Source organism: Doryrhamphus excisus, chromosome 20, assembly GCF_030265055.1.
Source record: "Doryrhamphus excisus isolate RoL2022-K1 chromosome 20, RoL_Dexc_1.0, whole genome shotgun sequence".
NCBI classification, from domain to species: Eukaryota; Metazoa; Chordata; class Actinopteri; order Syngnathiformes; family Syngnathidae; genus Doryrhamphus; species Doryrhamphus excisus.
This window is the reverse complement of record NC_080485.1, coordinates 1,593,365-1,617,221: the sequence shown is the minus strand read 5'-3', so window position 1 is coordinate 1,617,221 and position 23,857 is coordinate 1,593,365. Positions and strand designations below refer to the sequence as shown.

Genomic DNA, 23,857 nt, shown 5'->3' with positions numbered 1-23,857 from the left:
GTTGGTACTTAAGTGAGCCAAGAGCTAAACTTTGTAGTGGGTACTAATGAAAACGTTCTATGGTTACATAGGATAGCAGTCCCTCCACCAGTAACCGAGAACATCGGTGGGTTGAATTGACTCGCATGTTATTTCTCCAACACACCGAAAATGTGAAAATCTAGCAGTGCAGCAGAAGCTTATCACCCGTTAAGCCCCCTGTGATTTGATCACTGCAGCAAATTGAATACTTGGTTGGGAAATGCACAGGGAATACTAACATACTGTAATAGGAGGCGTATTTGGGGAGTGGCCATTGGGAAACCGCTAGAGATAAGAATAAACACGTAGGCTAGTTGCCGATGTGTTTATTGCCAAACAAAATGTTATTGTCCTAATTGTTGGTGAAGGAGGAACACCCACCACGCACAGCAGGGGAAAACAGCACAAAGCATTTTTTCCTTGGATTCATCCTCTAAACTTTACGCAGAGATTTAGGCAGCCTTCTACTCGTGATAAATAATCCCCTCGTGTCCTTATTCTCCACCGCAGTGCTACTAAGGAACGGCCATTGGCAGGTTGAGGTTAATCATGTCCTCTCATTTCCTCTTCTCGTTCTATGCACTAATCTTTCTTTGTCCCAAAGCACACTGCTCCAATACTAATGTGTTTGACATTTGCTTTAATGGCTTCCATTTCTGGAAAGGGAAGCAACATACGACATACAAAACGAAACACCCTCACATTTCACCAACCGTCTTATTTGTTGTGTCTTGTCGGTATGAATTGAGTGGAAATGAAAGTTGGATATACTTCAGAGTAGTAGAGTAGTCAGTGTACTACTTGTATAGCGGTATAGATTGACTACCCTCTGAAAAGGACTCAACACGCCGCCATTGTTGTTCATTCTAAATATCTGGCAACACAAGGGAGCATAATAAAGATAATTACATGTACGTCTTACCTACAGTGAAGCCTGGTAGTGGTAGAGTCAAGTGGAGCACGAGTGCTGCCAGCAGTGGGGAGACGCTAGTGATTGAAAATTTGAATTCCAACATGTACATTCTGAAGTAGAGTATGATTCCCTCCCAGCTGCACCAGTGATGTCATGATGTAAGAGTGGAGGAGGATTCCAGTAAAATGGCCACTGTAATTGTTATTTTCCACAGACAAAAATCCATACTGTTTTCCTAAAATAATCCTAAAACTGCCTATTTCAAGTGTTAACCAAGTTTAACTTCTATCGTACTTCCCCCTGAGAAGATAGAAAAAAGGGTTAGTGAAATGTAAAGCCCAAGTCACACAAATCGTTTTTGTTTTTTTTCGTGGCGAATGCATCCATTGTGACCATAACCCAAGGGTGCACACTTAGTCCGTTGTGGCTCCCTTGTGCCCGTTGGAAGCATTTTGCAAGATTGAAGTTCCTGTTGTAGGTTCACACTAGTGCCATGCAGTGCAGTTCCATCTCTGGCGGCCGTATGGCACAACAGAAAGAATCTGTTTGGGGTCCAACTTTTTTTTTCCAGACGGCGTAGACACCGGAGCACTCTCTGGTCAAGCTGTGGGTCAAGCTCGCCGCTGCGTCTACTGCAGTCAGTGTGAGCGGCACTTTGTGGCAAGCCGGACTGGATCAGTATTGGAGTCACAACGGATTCAGCCCTCAACATGCATGGAGGATATACGAAATATCTGAACATGTGTTGGCTGCACTAACTAACCTACGTATGCTGGGTGCACGTGTAGTGCATGACACAAATAGAAGTCCGCAAGCGTGATGTACGAACATGACAATTTGCCCAAACCTGACAAACCAGAAAAAAAGCACGAAAGGCATGTAGGATGCACAAAGATGTACGAAATGTGAAAGTTTGTTGACATGACAACTAACCACTGCGTCCAGTTTATGGTGGACTAATCAGCATGTCGCAAGCACGCCATCTGTGCATTTCTTGCGTTTTTTGCAAGCAGAGCGGCCATAGGAGCTCATACGACCGATCGTCACCTATAGGCTTAAGAGGTGTACTCACTTTTGAGAGTTACTGTAAGAAGTAATCTATGTACTAAATGAAGTGGCCAGCCAGCTACAATGACATGAAAACATTGTTTTAAAAGGAACTGCAGCTTGAATTCTGACAGTCTCATGCAATTTTGGTATTTTTGCCAGCATTTTTCACTGAGGATTAAGCCAGCCCAGGCTTCATCTTGGGTGTTCTGAAAGAAAACAGGATTTCACACTCACTGTCAGGCTTTCTCTTTGCTGCCCCCCCCCCAAACCCACATTTCATATTTTCAATTATTCTCCTTTTTTCCACACTCATCCATTGGGTTGTGCTGACGTTGATGCTTACACAATATGTCCATTTACAAATCTAACTAGGGCACAGAAGACTTGGCTAATCTGAGTGATGACGTGCAGCCATAATTGATATTATTGTTAAATTATTTTCTCCACCGCTCGTCCACAATAGGGTTGCAGGGATGCTGGAACCTATCCCAGATGACTTTGGGGGAGGGGCAGGCAATTTATTATATCAATAAATTGATATAATAATAAAAAAGGGAATGGGGCGAGTATTGGTTTAGTACCCTATACGTTACCTGTCATCATAGCATCATAGCATCATAGCAGTGAGTACATGGTACTGTAAAACCTCCCACAAACCCAGCCTCTCTGGCGGGGGCCGTCCTGGCAGTGTGGGACTTTCATACGGTCTCCGTGACAATCGTACCTACACGCATGCGTGCACATTTATGCAAATTTCCTCACTGAGGGACGAATAAAGGCATATCTTATCTTATGCACATACAGTAGACTGTACATACATGCAGACATGCACACATAGACGCCTACAGAGATACCTGTACATACACATACCCACTCCAGCACATTCATCCGATAAAGCTCCGGTCTCAAGTGGGGGCAAAATTTGGGGGATGAGTTCGGCCTCCGTACGGATTTGGGGGCATGCAGACGCTATGTAGCACTTTTTGCAAAGGAGGAACTTTTGTTGTGTGCGAGGCTGCATCGGACTCACAATGATCTGTGACATGCAATGATTGTTATGGACAGCATCAAATCCTGATCGGAGGTCAATAGAAGTTAACGGTAATTAGTTTTTTTTTGGCTCTGTCACGACCAGAAGTACAGTACTTTATAAAAAAAAGAAAAAAAAAACCCTGAATTTCTAATCCAAGAATAAAAGTACACGTATCCATTCAGCAGTCTTGTGCTATGAACGCCAAATAAATCATCCACTTGTAGAAGCTCCTCTGGGCCGAGGCTTAAATTACACCCCACCTTTAACCAGGCTAAATGAAACACCTTTAAGTAATTCTCTCAAGGACCTCATTTCATGCTCACTCAGCTCTCCGTTTATCATCCGCCATTAGTGTGAGTCCGACCACGTCTGACTCATGCGCTATCATCGGGCATTCTGCCGGCATGTCACAAGTACACTTCTCGAGGACACTCTGATAATTAAAGAGCGATTTAATAAGTGTTTTGGCTCCACTGCAGCTGATACAGTGACCTGTCAGCAGATTGAGCCCCAAACATCACCATGTAATGCCTCCGACAGCTCATGGTTATGACGGCATACGAGAGGTCCGAAGATGATATAACACCAATCTGACTAAATGACACCAATGTGTCCAAGAGGCTGGTTCAAGGTGTCCTGCTCCCGATTCTCCCAAAGCTCTCAGAAGACCCTTTCACGCTGCTTATTAAAGGCGGGAATTTGACGCCTTTTTCCTGTCGACCTTCTGTGAGAGCAGCACCAACCCGGAATGGGTGGTCAAAAGCCACCGTGAACTTCCCATATTTGGAGGAAGTATCAGGGGCATGACCGAGGTTGGGTTGTGGCTCCGTGAAGACGAGTATTTAGTACGTCACGCTGTACATTGGTTGGAACATTCCATGCATCAAATTATGTACGTTGCTATTTCCACCTTCACAAAATGATGGCATTGGGTGAAATGTGCAGATGAATTTCTGAAGTAACTGCATGTAAATGCTGAAGAACTGACACTGAGCTGAAATGTACAACGACTGTATCAGTAGGATGTTGGGGATAAATTAATATTATTTAATAGAAGAAATAGTACAATTGAAGTTTTAAATGTAGGTCAGTGTTTCTGCTAATGGTTACGCCAGCAGAAAAGGTCTTGCTGGCCCTGACTGCACAACGCCGCAATTAATCAATCTAGATAGATGGATGGATGGATGGATGGATGGATAAATAGATAGATGGATGGATGGATAAATAGATAAATGGATTGATGGATGGATGGATGGATGGATGGATGGATGGATGGATGGATGGATGATGGATGGATGGATGGATGGATGGATAAATGGATGGATGGATGGATGGATAAATAGATAGATGGATGGATGTATAAATAGATAGATGGATGGATGGATGGATGGATAAATGGATGGATGGATGGATGGATAAATAGATAGATGGATGGATGGATGGATGGATGGATAAATAGATAGATGGATGGATGGATGGATGGATAAATAGATGGATGGATGGATGGATGGATGGATGGATGGATGGATAAATGGCTGGATGGATGGATAAATAGATAGATGGATGGATGGATGGATGGATAAATAGATGGATGGATGGATGGATGGATAAATAGATGGATGGATGGATGGATGGATGGATAAATAGATGGATGGATGGATGGATGGATGGATGGATACATAGATGGATGGATGGATGGATGGATGATGGATAAATAGATAGATGGATGGATGGATGGATAAATAGATGAATGGATGGATGGATGGACGGACAGATGAATACATGGATGGATGGACGGACTTCCTTTATTGCCATTGCCCAAAAACACATCAGTGAAATTGCCAACAAAATGCGATTGCCTGTCTCTTCCATTTTCAGAGTTTTATGGTTAATAATTTTAGCGCACTACGGTCGAATTAACCATTTAAAAGTCTGTCACCTTGCCATGTTTGTTGTTGTGCCGCCTATGGAAATGATTTCATTGAAGTTGCCTTACAGTCTATGGCAGCAGCGCCGGCATTACCTTGCCAGATGTATGACTGCCCGTGAATGTGACTTTGTGAGGAGAGGAGTTTTTTTAAACACTACTGTATGGATGGAGATTTGGAATGTGTACATTTGAAAATACCCATGTTGGTGCGGACATAGCCTCACTTTCTGGTCGGCTCGAGCCCACCCTTAGTGTTCAATAAATCCCTAATAGTCGTGTTTGCTTCATTACCCCTCAAGAAAAACCCCACACGGACCTGAAAGTAACCACATTTTCCCTAAACTAGCTTTGTCACTCAGCACATTCTAGAAAATGACCAAATAAATGAGAATCTCTTTGGATACAAATGAGGAAAAATAGTCTTTATTGAGGACCATTTGTTACAAATTGTACTTGACAAGTGTGACTCTTGGAGGTAACTGCCAGAATAACTTCAAACAAGGACAACCACCTTCAACATTGTATCGGACTCAAAGTTCTACTGCGTGAGCTTGGTAAAGTCATGGAAGTAAGCGTTCAAGTGAGCATCAAACATTTCAGTGATTTGGAGATCGGTGTAAGATGTTGCTGTTGCATGCTAACTAAAAGAATCTCAGCTCGGCCGTGATGGAATGATTGAAATGTGTCCTTGCGAGGACTTAAGGTGATACTGCCACTACGATACTGTAATTTATGTCTGACGTGAGACTGAGAGGATGAAGTTATGATGGCAGCTTTTTCACAACATTCAACCCCCCCCCCCCCCCCCCCCGAGTTTACTTTGAGTGCTGCCACCAAGCCTGGCACTTTAAGGTCATTTGCTTCGTGTTTCATTTTACCCCTGGGTGAGTTTGAGTCGAGGTTGCTGCCCATCATTTATAAATGAAGTCAATATTAGAGTACTGATGAACAAACAGTCAGATGTATTTTGGCTGAGGTCTTAGGAGAACGTCTCCGAGGCCTCGTGCCTGCCACATTATTCCACCCACCCAAGGGAACCCGAGTCCGAGCTGCACGGCCAACTTGCTTTCCAAAATCATCCGCAACGCTCATATCCGTTATTGATCTGAGAGAGTTTGAATGATGTCCTCCTCGGCCTTCAGGTGGTTCAATAGACAACGCTGAGTAAACGTCCGCTAATGAGCTAGTGAATGCTAATCTTTTGGCAACACAACATGGCTCCCTGAACTGCATTAAATGCAGTATTAATCATTTCATTACTGAGCTCCTCATAGCGTTCTCGTTGAAGATGTTAAATAGCAGAAAGTGATTGATAGTCTGACTGTCATATTGTTTAATTACGTGTTTAAGGATACTTTCACACCTGCCTTGTTTATTCCAATGGCATGGAAAGTGAAAGTATCATCTTACACAGTATTTGGGAGTTTTGGGAGCAGACCACTGACTAAGAATGGATAGAATACCTACATGATTGAGTTTTACAAAAAAAAAACACTGCCTCCAAATTGAAGCAGTATGCATGTAATTGGTATTTGTAGTGTAATTAAATGTGAAGATGTTCATAGGTTTAGAGCTGAGGAACCAGCTTGTTGGGACGTTCCGCGTTTTGGGATGACTCTGCTTCACTGATGAAGAAAATGACCATCACCATCCTCCTCTGTTGTTTGCGACTTGCCCAACATTTGAGAAACTATTTTCTAAATCGCCAGGTGTATGGCAGTGACAGAGAGAAAAGCTCAGACTTTTCATTGGGAGAAGTCATTGGGCACTTTGAATGTAAGACAACATTTTAATAAGACAATTTAATAAGAATACAGTCTTATTCTTGCGTAGGCAGTCCAAGGCGCTTCCAGTATGATGATGCTCGGGGCAAACATTTACTTTTATGTAACATTTATGGCCACATTCAAAGTCAGTATCTTTGTACAATGTTTGGCAGATACAGTGCATTACGTTGAAGTGATTCATTCCAGTTGTTAGTGTGCATGGTGTATTGCATACAGACGTGAAATAGTTGACAATAAGGCGATCAAACAGCTGTAAAAGCTCGTAATGAATGTAGCAGATGAACGTAGCGCTTCCAACGTGGACGCACAACATACACAGATCAGTCTGCATGAGTACATTCCTCGATGTGTCCGCCATCGTTTTGCTTCACTGTTTTTCCTGGGGCGTGTATTAAACGTTCATTTGTCGTAGACAACATAATTGCGATAACCATAATAATTGTTGTTTAATAATTGTTTAGTGGCTTCCCAGCCTGCAGTTGACATGGACAAATATGGACAATGTTTGTTACTACTATTGTTGTGCCAAAATATTGGTTTATTTCTCTAACTATTTGTCTTAAGCAGGTGAGGGCGTGTGTTTTCATTGTCTGGTGTTAATGATGAGACAATTGTGGCTGTAACTTTCTTACGAACAGGCTTTGTAATCAGGGCAGTATATTTGTGCTGTTTATTGAATAATTTGGCGCTTATACAGTTGGAAGTAGTAAGAAGAAATGACAAATCTACAGTTTTTTGTAGTGAGCCCGTTCTTTCTTTGTCATTTTCATGAGTATTTTTGAGGGTCAACAAAATTTTAGCTTTCGTTTTAGTATAGAATTTGGTTGTTGTTGTTCCTCCGACTTCACTTGACTGCTAATTATGAATATGGCCTCCATAACGGCACAAATGGGTTTGCAATGAAATAAAATGGCCCGACATCACCAAGTATGGGGGTTCTTTACCAAGACCAGAAACAAGACCAGGGTGGAATAAAACAGTGACTTGAATGAACCGTCCTCCTCAACGTGCAGTCCTGTAGGATTGGCATCTGCACTCAAGCCCGCATTGCCACAACGGGCAAAAACGTGGCAACCTGTTGTACCTTGTACCGCTTGATTGCAGATACAATGTAAAGCTAACTCACAGCTAATACTCGTCCTAATGCATTACTTATGTCAAACCGTGGCTTTTTCCCATGAACCGCACATTGCACACCAGTCCCCGAGGATAAGTAACCATGTCAAAAGCAGAGCTAATCTGTTTCAAGGCTAAGTCACACTCAATCCTCTGGAGGATCTCCCGGCCCGTCCTTGAATGTCTTCTGGCATCGGAAGATTACTTTGACCACTGATCAGGCTAAGCATTGTGGAAAACATGTCAATGAACAACGGTGGCAGTTCAATTCCCAATAGACAAGCCGAGTCAACGTACGCATACGAATACACTTTCTACACTCTTACTCTTACTACACTTTCATTTTGCATTGCAGAGATGAGCGCTCCCTGAAATAGACGCATCTGTCCATTGTGTCCGTCATTGGATGATATCGGAGCAGTCAAAGCAATGTTTGCCTGAACACTCAAACTGAGAGAATTCCATTTAGTCTACAGCAAACACTGACGGACTAATCATCTCGTTAACATGTGGACACCATTAAATAATCACGTCCAAGTTCATCTTTCATCTATTTGTGCAAAGATAATATCAAGTTGAATGGAGTCATGTAGCCAAATGAAAAAAATAATACTACGCTTATTTGGACAACATTGTCCACCATCATACGTTACACCTCCTGTATTTTTATTTTATTCGTAGTTTCATAATTTCAACTATTCAAGGAAAAATGTAAGAAATTATCCTGATATTGCAGTGTTTATTTGTTGTTTTGCACTAATGAAACAAACATAGAAAATATTTCATTAATTTTCTACCACTTATCCTCACGAGGGTCGCGGGGGTGCTGGAGCCTATCCTTGTCTTCAGGCAAGAGGCGGGGTCCACCCTGGACTGGTGGCCAGCCAATCCCAGGGCACATATAGACAAACAACCATTCACACTCACATTCATACCTATGGACAATTTGGAATGGCCAATTAACCTAGCATGTTTTTGGAATGTGGGAGGAAGCCGGAGTACCCGGAGAAAACCCACGCATGCACGGGGAGAACATGCAAACTCCACACAGAGATGGCCGAGGGTGGAATTGAACTTGGATCTCCTAGCTGTGAGCCCCGCACGCTAACCACTCGGCCGCCATGCAGCCGAGTTTCAGAAAATATTTCATTTAGAAAAAAATATTCAATGTGACATGAGATTGACAAAGTGGGTCTGGGGAGACACATTGGATTGAATAATAATCATAACAATTATAATATGTTAAAATAAATAAATTATTGAGTATTATACAAATCCCTGACAGAAAATGTGTCAATGTGTCTCCTTATTTATGGTTTTATACCTTCATTAAAATAAAATATTGTTTGGATTCCATGGTGAAAACATACTATAAATGACTGTATATTACATATTTTATTTTATAGGGGTAGTACTTTTATAGTACTATAGTACTCTTACAATACTATTTTCTGAAATGTAATTTTCTTGAGCCAAATTGTTTTCTAAACAGTGACTCCACTTTCAAAGTGTTTGTCAGTAACCAAAACTAAGCAAAGCAGACCAGCAGGCCGAGTTGCTACCGTTGGTTTGTGTACATCAGAATAACTACAACATGAACTCAGATGTTAATCCCTCCATTATGCCTTCTGCCTCAATCTTGCGGAACCGGGGTGCTTTCATTTCCAAATTTGGTGTGTTTGGATTCCTCCAATGCAACAAAGACAGACTTAAGCAGAACTGATGACTGCAACAAAACACACACAGCGAGATGTGCCAGGAGCGCTGAATAATATCAGGGGGGCTGACGTGTTTTCAAAATATGCCTCATTGAGCGGCACCGTTTCAAAAGTGAAGCGGACAGTCTTCCTGGCATAAAAAAAAGAAAAAATCTGCTGACTGTCTATTGAGGAATTGTTTTTCTCATTGAGTCATCCTGTTTGCATTTGCAACGGATGTTGGAAATAAATGCTGCTCATGTCTGCTCATTCATGACGCTGCTGTAAAACTCCTAATTAACTATGATCTTAAACTGGGCTTCTTTCCCCGTCATTAACACATCATTTTTTCCAGCCTTCCTACAAAATTTAGCTAAGCTCTCATTCTCCAGGAGCTCACCTTCACTGTGCCATTTGGGAACAGGCCCATTCAACATCATCAGGATAATCTACCCGCAGGAAGTAGATTAGAGGGAAATTGACATGCACATTCATTTAATGCAGCATTACACTTTATATAAATATATACGTATATATTGTCGGCGATATACATACGTATGAGAGTGGTCGGTACGAGTAAATCAAATGCCACTCAGAAACGACATTGTGTGACATTCCCTTGTCGTTTAGTCGTGAGTAATGTGAGATTTTATGGCTGTCCAAGGATTTAAAAGATGGTTTGCAAAAGGTTTATATGAAGGTTTTATGGCGTGTCTGATTTAAAAGGGACATTTTGACTTTCTTCACTACACAAGAACAAATTTGTTTAAGATGACCCGGAGTCATAAAGTACTTTCAAATGGCCGTGGAGTATATTTCCATGCACATCAGGTAAACCTTGATGTAACTTGCATTTCCACTGCAGGGTGTGTGGGTGGGATAGCATTAGCTAATGGAATTCAGCATTTACACAACGCCGCCTTAATTCATCCCAAAGGAATAGACCGCCTTCAATCATTTTCCTATTCATATTTGTTCTATGGCAAGTGGTGAGGTTCACGGCTGGCGAGACACTGACTCCTTTTTAAATGTCAATACAGGTCGTTCATTCAAATCAAATCCCAGGCATTACCAGCCATTTTACATGATTTGTACTCATATTGGGAATAATGTGTTCTATGGCTATATAAATACATAGCAAATGATATTACTGCCCTAGATCCTGGTCCTGCACTCACCCCCCACATTACAGTCAGAAACCTTCATGTTATCTTCATCAGGACATTTCCTTCAGTTCCCAAATACGACAAAAACAGCATTTTTCTATTTACCACAAAATACAATGCAACTAACAGAAACAGAAAAAGGTTGTTTATGCTTTTGTGACCTCCAGGTTGAACTCTCTAATATTTTTTTCATTTTCTGACAGCTTAAATATCGAACTATACCAACAGTAATTGCAGTAATTTTAAAAGAATAAAGTAAAAATATTGAGAGAACTTACTAGATATTTTTGAAATATTAAGGAGACTTTTTAAAAGTTGTAATGTTATGAAAATCAGAAATAACATAGGTGTAATTTGTGGGAAATTATGTTGTGGAAAAGGCTATTCTGTTACGAGAATAAAGTCAAAATATTATAGGAATATAGTTAAAAATTTACAGATTTAAAATTTAATTAAATAGTTGGAATTTTTTTAAACAACAGAAATAAAGTCAAATATTAAGAGAAAAACATTGTATCCTAACAAAATAGAAGCAATCTAATTTTAGTAACATGGAGTTGAAATATGAAATGATTTTTTTTTTAATCAATGTGAGAAAAGTGGAAAATGAGGTGACCTACGATTCATGTTTGACAAGTCTTTATATAAGCTACGATGCTAAAAAGTATGGATTTGTTCAGCCATCCGGTTTTTGTCTCCCTCGCAGCCAATCCCACGGGCGCCGGACCGAAGGGCTTCCCGGACTCGTCGGAGGTCTTCCGGGAGTCCAGCAGCACCACGGGCATGGTAGTGGGCATCGTAGCAGCGGCGGCTCTGTGCATTCTCATCCTGCTCTACGCCATGTACAAGTACCGGAATCGAGACGAGGGCTCCTACCACGTGGACGAGAGCCGCAACTACATCAGCAACTCGGCTCAGTCCAACGGTTCCATCGTCAAAGAGAAAGCGGCCAACAATGCAAAGACTTCGAGCAAGAACAAGAAGAACAAGGACAAGGAGTACTATGTGTGATTGTCGCAGTGCTGGTCTGTGGCGGACCATCTGAAACATTTAAGGAAAAGGCAAATCAAGACATTATTGTGTACAGTATGATAACAAAATTGAACCTTATTTAGTCATTTTTTCCAAGAAGACAATGCTCTGAAAAGTCAAAAGAAGATACCGTGATGGGGCGGATATGGGGAGGATATTTCTGCGGACGCAAGACCGTCTGGGATGAGACCATGGATGGATAAATGTCTGTAAACTGAAGACAACCAAATAACATAATCCATGTGTGATCTGACTCCAAGAACGGGATGATCAGACTCCTTGGTTTGCGGCCACCAGAGGAGCACCGATGCACGTTGCCAACGGAGGTTCCCAAGCTAATGGTTTCGTTTTAAGTCGCCTGTGTTTGTGGTGTTTAGACTTTTGTTTCTAGAGAACACGGCACCATGCATCGCAAACATTTGATTTGAAGGACAGAGAAGACCATCTGACAGCAAATCCACAGGGGTGGGGGGGGGGATATTCCTGACAGACGTCCATGGAATCGGCTAAAGTGTCCATTTGAGCAGAAGGGACCGTGATCTGAATGAAGTGGGCTGGGTGTCATTTACAAGAACAAAATGTCCATTGTGCCAGTAAGACAAGCGGAGGCCTTTGTTTTTTGCATCTTGTCAAGTCAGAAGGCGACGGCTTCCTCAGAAGTGACCGTGTGGGTCATGCACGCACAATGATCCTATTCCACTGCATATGTTTATATACAGTACAACCACATCTAAATGTGCTTTCTGAACTGTGACAATGTGGTGTTTTATAGCCTGTTGTATAGATGACGCAAACTATAACAGCTCCTAAAGCATTTTTTGGAATGAAAAACATGAAAAGGACAGAAAAAGACATAAGTGTTAAGTGTTACTAGACATAGCTTTTATCAACAAATCTGCATCTTTTTTTTTCATTCCCCATTCCTGTTTTTACGTGTGATCCTTCATAGTTTTGATACAAACGCTAACCAGGCCAAGTAGCCCACGTTGACCCAAAACCACACCAAGACGCAAAAGAGGAATGAGCACATGGTTGGAGAATCACTGCCTTCCCCCACCATAATGACTCGTGGGAGTGCGGCGAACCAGACGTCTGATGAAGATACATTCATGTGTTGTGCGTGTTTCCAAGTGGCATTATGAAATAGTCCAATGTGTGCTTGATGCTCATGCAACCGTCTGAACATTTCACACCAGTCCATTTCAAAAAGTTCTGTGTTTGTTCTGTCATTTTGTCTGTCGGTTCTGCTCTCCAGAGATCTGTACTTGGAATGAGTATGAGGAAAATGACCATGAACTATAAATGATGATTATAACTTGCCTGCTCCTCTTTTATTCCTTCATCAACGTTCAGTTGGGCAATTTTATCCAACACTCACCGCAAAATGAAGGCTGAAAAACAAACCTAATGAATACAAAAACTTTAGCGTGTCAACAAAACCAACAGAATACACCAAAGAAATATGAAACATTTTACTCTATTGAGTTTGGAGTGGGCTCCGTTGACAAACCACCCGGCTATCTCACAGCAGCCAATAATACAAAGGCTGTATCGGCGATCTTACTTCATGGTATAGGCTCTCAAGGACCATACTATAGATATTCAACTTTACAATCCAATGAAAATGACAACATGGTAATGCTAATGCTAATGCTAATGGTTTTATTTCATTTGAACATGCATCAGATTCCAATTGAGTGCATCCCATAATCAGTTCCCAGTTCCACATGTCCAAAAGGAGTAGGAAGAAGCAAAGCTTATTAAATCCTACCCCTCCATCTGGTACTTTTACAATCACTAACTGTTACATTTGTTCACTTCCTGCTTTCCATAATACAGTTTAAGGGTTTTTGGGTTTTTTTTTTTTTAATAATGCACCTCGTAGCGAAGTACTGGGTGATATGAGCATCCAATGCCATAATGGGTACCATAGTGCGTGTCAATATAGTGATATATATAGCACATCATGACTGGTTCAAGACTCTTCATCCTTGGATTTAGCAAACATCAACTGCTTGCTAGACATCCAACCAGCGTTGTCTAAATAGCTAATACTCACATCCAACGATGAATATGAGACCAGATTTATTTCCAGGTATTTCCATCTGAGCGGGATACACGTCTTAGAAGATGTGTGTTTGAACCCACCCATTTTTCCTGTGAGCAAACGTATTCGGACACGTGACTGACAGGTGTGTTTTGTTGCCCAGGTGTGTGCTATCGCATTGATTATCCAATCAATAAATAAGTTTCAGAGTGGGTATGAGAGGTTCTGCCTGTGTAGGCTGCATTTCATGGGGAAAGAAGATGGGTGTTTATGTGTTTATGGCTGGGAAACAAACAGTTGTGACCCACTTAGCCACAACAACCATTTGGAATGTCCTGAAGAAGCAACCATGAGTGTACTTGGCTTTGATGTAATGAAGATGCACCGGCACAGAAAATGTTTGCCAATGGAAGCAAAACCGTAAGTTTAGTTGAATTTTAGTCTACTATAAGGCGCATTGTTGATTTTTGAGACAATTAAGTTCACCTTATAGTGCAGAAAATGTTTAGTTTTACTCATCAGGTGTTAAAGTTCTAATCTGATATGACACTGAGTTAATTGAAATAACTCGAGTTAATTAAAATGTTAACTCGTTGGTGTTGGGAAGAACACTGTTTAATTCCATTTTTTGGGTTAACAATTCTACATTATTCATATTTTCTATAGAACAATTACTGCTGCAATGTACCATTTACAACAGATTTTTTATTTATTTAGAGAGAAAAAAATCAATTTATACTCGGGATGAGCCGGATTTTACAGCTCATTTTACATTTACGGATAATGCATTTTTGCCCGATATGGGTATGAAACGAGTACATTTCGTTGTCATACGTATTTGTGTTTAAACTCCTCATAATGCTATGTGCCGCTGCAGTGCGGTGTAGTATACATGAAAATATAACACTTGACTTTTTGATTATGTGTAAATGTAAATGACTACTCTGTTGACTTTGAAAACAGGTTTTCACAACCCAAGTTATCTATTTTGTAGTACGGTGGCACAGGCCAGGGTCCGTGGGTTGAACACAGCTTTTGTTTAGACTCAATATGAAAGCAAAGTGGACCAAAGGTAGAATTTACCACGCGTTCCAATACATTTTCGAACAACACAAAATAAATGGTTCACACAGAAGGTGTCATCCTTTAAGATGTGCATCCAATCTTGATGTAATGAAAAGTTGCTCTCTGGTCTCATATTCATCTTTTCATGTCAAATCCAAATGTTTTCATACTATCAAAAAGAAATTGGCCTCACTGTTCAAAAATATACGGACGGCCAAATGATATATCCAAATGAAACCTGGGTAGTGTTGTCCCTAGGAAAGATATAATAACATGGTTGCCATCACACCAACATATTTACCCCCAATTGGCCCCTCCCAAGTAGGAAAACAAGCAAACAGAGCTCTCCATTCAGCTTAAATAACGTTTTGTGTGTATACCCAAAGAAGTGTCTGGTGGGGGCAGACGGCTAAATACCAGAGTGTTTTTATGTGTACAAAAACTGCCCCATCAGATAAAGTGCTGCTTGACTTGTCTGAGTAAATTAACTCTCAGCTCCAAGCTAATGCTAAACATGAAATTGAAGTGACGTTCTCTCAACAAAGGCCACGCTGGAGTCTACTGATATCATGACGGAGGATCGGGCATACAGTAACAGTAACTGGTGTCACCTCACACATTCAGTTGACATATTAAAACCCAGGGCCCTAAAACCTTCTCATATTACACCACTCTCCCTCTCTTTTATGGTTGCAAGTCAAACTTAATAGAATGGAAATCATTCATAAAAATATGAATAAAGTTCATAAAGCTAGACTCACATAGATTCATACCAACTACGTAGACGTGCTTATAATAACTGAATCTGAAGTGAAAGCAGGAAGTCCCATCATGAGTGACCCTGATGGGGGTCATGTAAAATGTAGTAAAAGTATTAGCCAAGTAAGTATTAATTTTCCTAATATATGTACATGTATACAAATACCTATCTGTATATGTATTGTGGTACCTGGTTTTTCATTGTCAATTAACTCATTCACAAATGAATGAATGAACTCATTCAATCCCATCCTAGGGCTGCACGGCGGACAAGTGGTTAGCACACAGGCCTCACAGCTAGGACACCTGAGTTCAATTCCACCCTCGGCCATCTCTGTGTGGAGTTTGCATGTTCTCCCCGTGCATGCGTGGGTTTTCTCCTCCCACGTTCCAAAAACATGCTAGGTTAATTAGCCACTCCAAATTGTCCATAGGTATGAATGTGAGTGTGAATGGTTGTTTGTCTATATGTGCCCTGGGATTGGCTGGCCACCAGTCCAGGGTGGACCCCGCCTCTCGCCCAAAGACAGCTGGGATAGGCTCCAGCACCCCTGCGACCCTCGTGAGGATAAGCAGTAGAAAATGAATGAATGAATGAATCCCATCCTAGTAGCGACCCTTTTGGATGATTTTGTCTGATTTTTCAAGGCACACCGGATATTGCTGACTACAAACTGCAAGTAGTGAAATTAGCAGCAAAGTAAAACGGCAATCAAGCAGCAATGGAGGCTACTCTTACTGCCATGAAAAAAAACAAAACTTACTGTAGTTACTGTAATTAAAACTGTTATGTTACATAACAACAACAACACCTTTTGTGTTCATGTTTATCTTTTGTGTAGCTGAATAAGCATTGTGTTAGCATATCTTACACCTATTCAGCCTGTTCTCTATTCTTTTATTCACGTTAGAACTTACCTTCCAAGATGACGTAATGTCTGTTTTGGTCAAGTAGTTTGGAAAATAAATTACCCGCAAAAAATGCGACTTCAGTGTGACTTATGTATGTTTTTTTCTACCTAATTATAAATTTTTGGCCTTGTGCAATTTTTATACTCCAGAGCGACTTATAGTCCAGAAAATATGGTATTTCTCTGGGAAGTTGCAGGTCCAGTTCTTAGATGGGGCTGTATTTTCTGGCTTAAAACTACACCAAATGTGCTCTCTTCTATTGTGGACTTGTGCCATAACCTCCTTTTGTCGCTAGTGCAAAAAAATGTAAAAGACATATAAATATGTCTTTGGGAGCGGCCACATTGAAAAAATTATAAATACGTCTTTGGTTATTATTTTTAATTAGTTAATTCCAAAGGGTTTGTCAAAAAATTAGTATAAAAATCTAAGAGATTTTTTCCTGTGAAGAATTATTCAAAGGCAATTAATATCTATCCCACGCCCACTTTCCCTTGACGAGGCCAAAACAAGCAAAGCTTTGGTGTTGTGAGAGTGACATACGTTTTACACCCTGCAAAAAATATCTTGTCAGGGTGATTTGGTGGGGGGGGGCACTTGGCAACGTGTGGTGAGTTTTTGAGGCCTGTGATGTGATCGTCACAAGCGAAAACACGGAACACGAGCCCATGTGTGCCTGGCAGTCGGAGGTCTAAGGCAAAGTTGGATTTGTCGGACTGGATGGCTGACCTTCAAGTTGCCATATTTTCCCCAGGTTTTCCTTTTATGATTCAACAAAATATAATCTGCAAATAATTTATAAACCAACTCAATCCTGACAAAACACTTGACTTGCATCACTACTTCAGTTGAAGCAAACCTTAAAACCATGACAGCCGTGCTGAAAGTACTTGCCTCTACGATGTTCTGGTATTCATCTTGGACCAACAGTCGCACGCTAAAATGACGGAGGTGGAACTAAAGGAGATTTCATAATTCATCTAAGAGGCGTATGGATACAGAGACCATGAAGAAAAGCTCTTTAACCTTTGCAGGCCATTGACACGCACAATTAGTTCAAGTCACATTTCAATCATGTGACCCTCATTAAATCCAACATTAATTTAAGCCTCATGATGCCATTTGGGAGGATATCAACATTCCCAGGACTTATATGGAAGAACAAACACCAGTTTTCTAAGGACCATTCCTTACAAAACTGGTGTTTGTTCTTTGTGTTTTGGTGTTTATTCAGTCTTATGTTATTCTTTTTTACAAAACTGATGTTTTGTATTGAAAAAAAATTACTTGAATCCCCGCCCCCCCCCCAAAAAAACAGCAATAAAACTCTATTCACTCACATCAATGGAAGACTGTACTATATGGGGTTGCAGCAACACAGCCACCCATAACTCTGCCCTCCCCAAAGAAGCCCCAGCTACTCCTTTATAGGGTTCCCAATCTGCCCAGAACGTCCCACTATAGCCCATAGGTTGGTCTACCAAACACATCTAATAATTTCACTGGAAACATAATAAAATCTAATAAAAGAACTGGATTTCAACCATGCCATTTTATGTGACCCCAATGCCGCTACAAGTCTTCATAAAACATCCACGCATACAAATATTTCCCTCCACTAAGCCAAGATTAAATCCCCATAAAACCTACAACCCCCTCCCTCATCCCCAGTACATGGTACGGTCTGATGATGTCACTAATGACATCACCAACCCTCTAAAGCCCAGAGATCCTTGGCGGCTCCTCCCCAAACGTTCCTGCAGGTACGCCATTGGTAGGTGACCACAGGTAAGATGGACTCCCGTTCCTACTAAATCCCAAATCCTAAAGCTGTTGAATTTAGTTTGAATGAAACCAATATGATTATAAATGATGCAAATGAAATGAAATATTTCATATCATATTGGACAAGTGATGAGTTCCAACTCGTTGACTTTGTCCCAGATGACTTCCTGCAATTTCCAATGTGGTGAGGAACTTTTTAAAGAGCTGCCTGGTCCTCAAAGACTCATTCTACGACAACGACACATGTGGCTTCTACACGGTTATAAGTGGCTTATTGGAACAAATGTTTCTGTAAATATGGTGGGTGGGGCTTCCACGCTGGCGTGGTGGCCTACACACCAAAATGTACATTTCAAGAGATCTTTCTTTTATGAAGTTAATTGGACTTTTGAAAGAGAGAATGTTGGGGTCTGGGTAAAATATCTTTTTACCTGCTTAATGTCATTGAGCCCGCCGTGGTGTAGTGGTTAGCGTTCTGGACTTTGGAGCGGATGCCTTGGGTTCGAATCTCCACTAGTAAGTATCATGGTTATTCTTCAGGAAAGACATTAATCCCAAAATCGGTTGTTGTGAGCTTTGGCGACTCTGGAATCTGGAAAAACAAACAAACCTGGTTAATGTCATGGCAACATGTGGAGGTATTTCTAAAAAATAAAGACAGTAAATGAGTAAAGTAAAATGAGTAAAGTAAATGAGAAAAGATCCTGTTTTTGACGGAACGCAGACAAAACTACATTGATTTGGATTGTTCAAATGATGACAATCAGCCGCTTATCACCTTGGCCACTTATCACCTACACTTGTCTCCGACCCAGCTGGGTCCTTATTGGTCTGACTCTTATTTAATGGGCTCGTCTGGTTCCATGTAAATCTTTGTCGGCTTCTTCGTGTTGCCGCCGATGTGGTTATTGTAGCCGTGCATCTTCCCGCCTGCTGGGATTTTCCATTTAAAGAAGAAAATCAGGACTTCCTGCCATTTTCCTGTATTTGGCTCCATTTCTGCCATAAATATGACTTCCTGGGGTTGATGGGCTTTCATGGCCTCCTGGGTTGGGTGGTATCAACTATGCAGTCGTACTGAAGTGGCTATAAACTCACAGTTGGCTTCATCACAATATTGCTCAATAGTACTTGGAATGTAAAAGCTTTCACCACTTTTGTGGAATAAATATCTTTCTGTATAATAGCGCATTTTTTATTTGGTGCTATCCATCCGTGATTCTTAATGATACAATTTTGCATGTTGTTTTACTTGATTTGCTCTCAGCGGGATGATTGTTCACTTGAATTGTCTTCCAGTCGCCACCATCTCACGTTCCGCTATAGCCGCTTCCCTCCCGGGGAACACGAAACACAGGCAATGATGAAATAACAATAGGAGGCTCTCAGCTTTCTTTCAGCCAGTAGATGAACACTCATAGGGTGGAGATGTATTTTTAGCAAAATGCTTATCCTCTCTCCACAAACCCCTCCTCTGCATCCTTCCCCCTTCTCACCCAGCATCTTTGCCGCTGTCTTTTGCATTATTTGATGCCATTTCCCCCGCTCTCACTCAGGCTTCTATCTCTGCTGGATATAGTAGACGTCCTTTTCATTGGACACACCAGTGTAATTCGCCCTCTCTATAATCATCCATTTTCCAATTTTCATGCCCTCTTCCCGAACTTGAGACACGTATTGTGGATTCTATTTCACAGCAGCACACCAGAGCACATCAGCGTCCATTTCATTTGTTCACTGTTTGTTTAGAAATCCCATGCTAGTCGGCTGCAAAGCTTAATAGGAGCTTCTCTGGCTGACCAGGTTCAAGAAATGCAAATAGACATTCACGCACTCGTGTCTGCTCAACGCGTCTGCAAGTTAACAGAAGGAACTCAAAGAATGGATGACTGCTTTTATTGCTCGGAAACCTTGAAAACTCTAATCTTGCACATAAAGTGGAAAACACGTTTTTATAATTTCAAAAGACATTCATTATGAAAATAAGGTAAATTGAATTAATTTGTTCCAGGCTCGGTGTTTAAAGTTACATTCTTAGCTGCCATACAAGCCAAAGGAGAAATGAATATATGGTACGGATATATATATATATATATATATATATATATATGTATAATGAATGAAATACAAGTAAATGTAAGTTTTCTTTCTATGTTGTTTATCCACACGAGGGTTGCAGGGGGATGCTGAAGCCTATCCCAGCTGGCTGATGGGCTGATATTCACTAAAGCGATGCGAAGGGTGCCTTGTTTTGGCAGTCGACACTATGGAACGATAATGTACAGGGTGAACAATGTTTCTGTTATTTTAATGTTACTCTAAATGGTTTTCCCGTCCAATTCCCATTGCTTTCCTTCAATGCCTCCACATTATTGTTGGGAAAGTGACCAAACTACAGATGATAAACACCTTCATGGTCCTATGAGTAAACTATATCATGCTCCATTTTCTGTCATTGTTCAGTAAAACTTAACTAGACAATCCTGGAATTAAGTGGCGTTATATGTTAATTTTATGAAGAGTGCACAATTTATGTGTGCAATCATTTGCATAATTGACTGCAACACCGGGAGGCGGAGAGTATATGAGGCTGGAAGAAATATCCCACTTTTCTGATTTTCGCCCTTTTTCCCTTTTCTGGCGGTGGACAAAAGCCAGCATACATTCATCAGGGGTCCTGGCAGGACACAAAGAAGGCAAAAAATCCCACTTTTACGACGAGTCGATTTTTTTCAGGTCAGCGGCTGTCGCTTTTTCTGCTTTCTTTGAGTTGTTGAAATGACACCTTCCTGGGCTGGGAGGTGGACAAAACCCACCACATATTCATCAGCGGTCCGGCCAGGACTTCAAGAAGCCAAGAAATCCTACTTTTCTCACACTTCGTTTTTGGCCCATTTTTCAGGTCTGCAGCTATCGGACATTGTCCTTTTTTCAAGGTGTTTGAACGACACTTCTCTGGTCCTCAAAGTGGAACATTCATCAGGGGTCCCGGCAGAACCTGAAGAAGGTTTTTTAGATTTTTTAGAACATCTGTGCTTGATGGTTGTGGACCAAGATGGCGCCTGTGCCACAGATCTACTGCTGATATGTAGAGTTTTGGTGCTCTTTTTTTGTAACGTATGCGGTCATACCAGCCCAAATATTCGATGGATGCGCCTTGGCTTTAAGGATACGTATATGATCATAAGTCTCTTCTTTTATTTTCAAGTAAGAAAAATATCCAAAGTCAGCAATATGGTGTCTGGAATATGATGATCTGGAACTAATCATTCTTGGCTTTTTTTGTCTTCACGATGAGCCTATTGCAATAGTCTTTTCTCTTGTCTCGTTAAGACAGAGCTGTCTCGCCTGCAATTAGTGCAAGATTCTGCAGCAAGGATTCTGACTCGCACAAATAGCAGTACACATCGGCCATCTTAAAAACTCCCAATTGGCTGCCAGGCTCCTTGTTAGTAGTAATAGAGACCTGATCCTGCCCTACACCCCCGTTCCAATAGAGACCCGATCCTGCCCTACACCCCCGTTCCAATAGAGACCTGATCCTGCCCTACACCCCCGTTCCAATAGAGACCCGATCCTGCCCTACACCCCCGTTCCAATAGAGACCTGATCCTGCCCTACACCCCCGTTCCAATAGAGACCTGATCCTGCCCTACACCCCCGTTCTAATAGAGACCCGATCCTGCCCTACACCCCCGTTCCATCACTCAGGTCTGTGGACCAGAATCTACTGACACGTCCACGTACCCGTTCCCGGACCAGAGGGGACCGATCCTTTCAGGCTGTTGCTCCAGGCTTTGGAATGATCTTCCTTTCTCTGCTTTCATTATTCTGTTGATATTTTTAAAACCCAACTTAAATTGTTTTTATTCCATATTCCTTCTGATTGGGCTGATGTGTCCACTGTTGTTTTATTTTGGGCTCTGTGTATTTATCCTATTTTACTGTAATACCGTCCAAATGTTATTTTTGATTGTGAAGCACTTTAACGTCTTGTCAGTGAAAGATATGCCTTTATTCGTCCCTCAGTGGGGAAATTTGTAAGGTGCTAAATAATGAAATTTGACTTACTTACTGGAGACAACCGAGCCAAGCCTTAGCATCAGAGGTAGCTAATTAATTACAGAGCAAATATTTCCTTTGCCACATTTTAATCTAGAATTGACTCATTAAAGAGCCTAAGTGAAGACATTTGAGACCCCAGACCTCCTGTCAGTATTCAGTTCTAAAGGGAAGGTTCAGTCTTGGCGCACCAGACCACCCTTTGGAAGGGGCGGAGGCACCGTGGCAAGGGCACCAAACACATTCAGGGTGCATGAGTGCCATTTATCATGTTTGACAAGTGCACCTCTCAGTGCCATTTGGCTTTATTACAGGAACATTTCTCCCCCACATAATCATGTTTTCCTTCTCTCTCTGAGGCCATGAAAAACTGCAGTGGAAAAAAAATATCAGGGAGATTTTTTTCTTTTGCCCTTACGTATATAAAGTTTGCCTTGTAAAACACCAAAATAAAACAATGAATAAGGAAGCGTTTCCAAATTGAGTTCTAATTTTTTGACGTGAAGTTGTATGACATCAGCAGTGTAGTACATCAACGGTTAGGGATGAGCGAGTACACCGCTATATGTATCTGTATCTGTATCTGTATCTGTATCTGTATCTGTATCTGTACTCGGAATGGATGTGATTTAACCAAATGAGTAGGGCTTACATTTATACATTAGTTTGTCTGAAATTGACATGGATTGATCAGAGGTTGCTATATGTATTATTATTCCGCCATATGAGCACAATGTATGTATGTATGTAAGTGATCTGTAAGACTTTATTATTTAATTGTCTTTTTTATGATCTGTGATGATGATTCATGCAAACATGCAATTATGGCAATCAGGGAAATAATCTTTCAGCCTTGTTCACCGTATTTTCATTTCAGTCTTCAGTAAGGATAATTCATAATGCCGCCTACAGAGAACATACTAACTCCTTATTTGTAAAATGACAAATACTTCAACTTGCTGATATAGTTCATGTTCAAACAGCTAAAATAATGCATAAGGCTAAAAATAAGCAATTAGCTAAAAATGTCATCCAATACTTCTCTACAAGAGAGGAGAAATATGATCTCAGGGAAGAAGTACATTTGAAACACTTCTATGCTAGGACTACGTTATGCTAGCCATAGCATTTCAGTATGTGGAATCAAACTATGGAATGGATTGAGTAAGGAAATCAAACAATGCACAACGATGAGCCAATTCAAGAAACAATACAAGCAGTTGATGTTTGCTAAATACAAGGATGAAGAGTCTTGAACCAGTCATGATGTGCTATATATATCACTATATTGACACGCACTATGGTACCCATTATGGCATTGGATGCTCATATCACCCAGTACTTTGGTATGAGGTGCATTATTAAAAAAAAAAAAAAAAAAACCTTAAACTGTATTCTGGAAAGCAGGAAGTGAACAAATGTAACAGTTAGTGATTGTAAAAGTACCAGATGGAGGGGTAGGATTTAATAAGCTTTGCTTCT

At 41.0% G+C, this 23,857-nt stretch overlaps 1 protein-coding gene across 19 annotated transcripts in view; it reads left to right on the top strand.

The window, feature by feature from the left end:
- LOC131107920 (neurexin-1a-like) overlaps window positions 1-13,378 on the top strand; it is a 282,890-nt gene extending 269,512 nt beyond the window's left edge. For 11 of the 19 annotated variants that reach the window (XM_058058406.1, XM_058058399.1, XM_058058407.1 and 8 more), the window contains one exon: window positions 11,420-13,087. In XM_058058406.1, the coding sequence (XP_057914389.1) occupies window positions 11,420-11,724 (305 nt within the window). In that variant the 3' untranslated portion in view covers window positions 11,725-13,087. Of the gene's footprint in view, window positions 1-11,419 lie in introns of all 19 variants that reach the window. The other 8 variants (XM_058058410.1, XM_058058409.1, XM_058058408.1 and 5 more) reach the window with 5 other exon arrangements.
- Window positions 13,379-23,857: the final 10,479 nt, after the last annotated feature.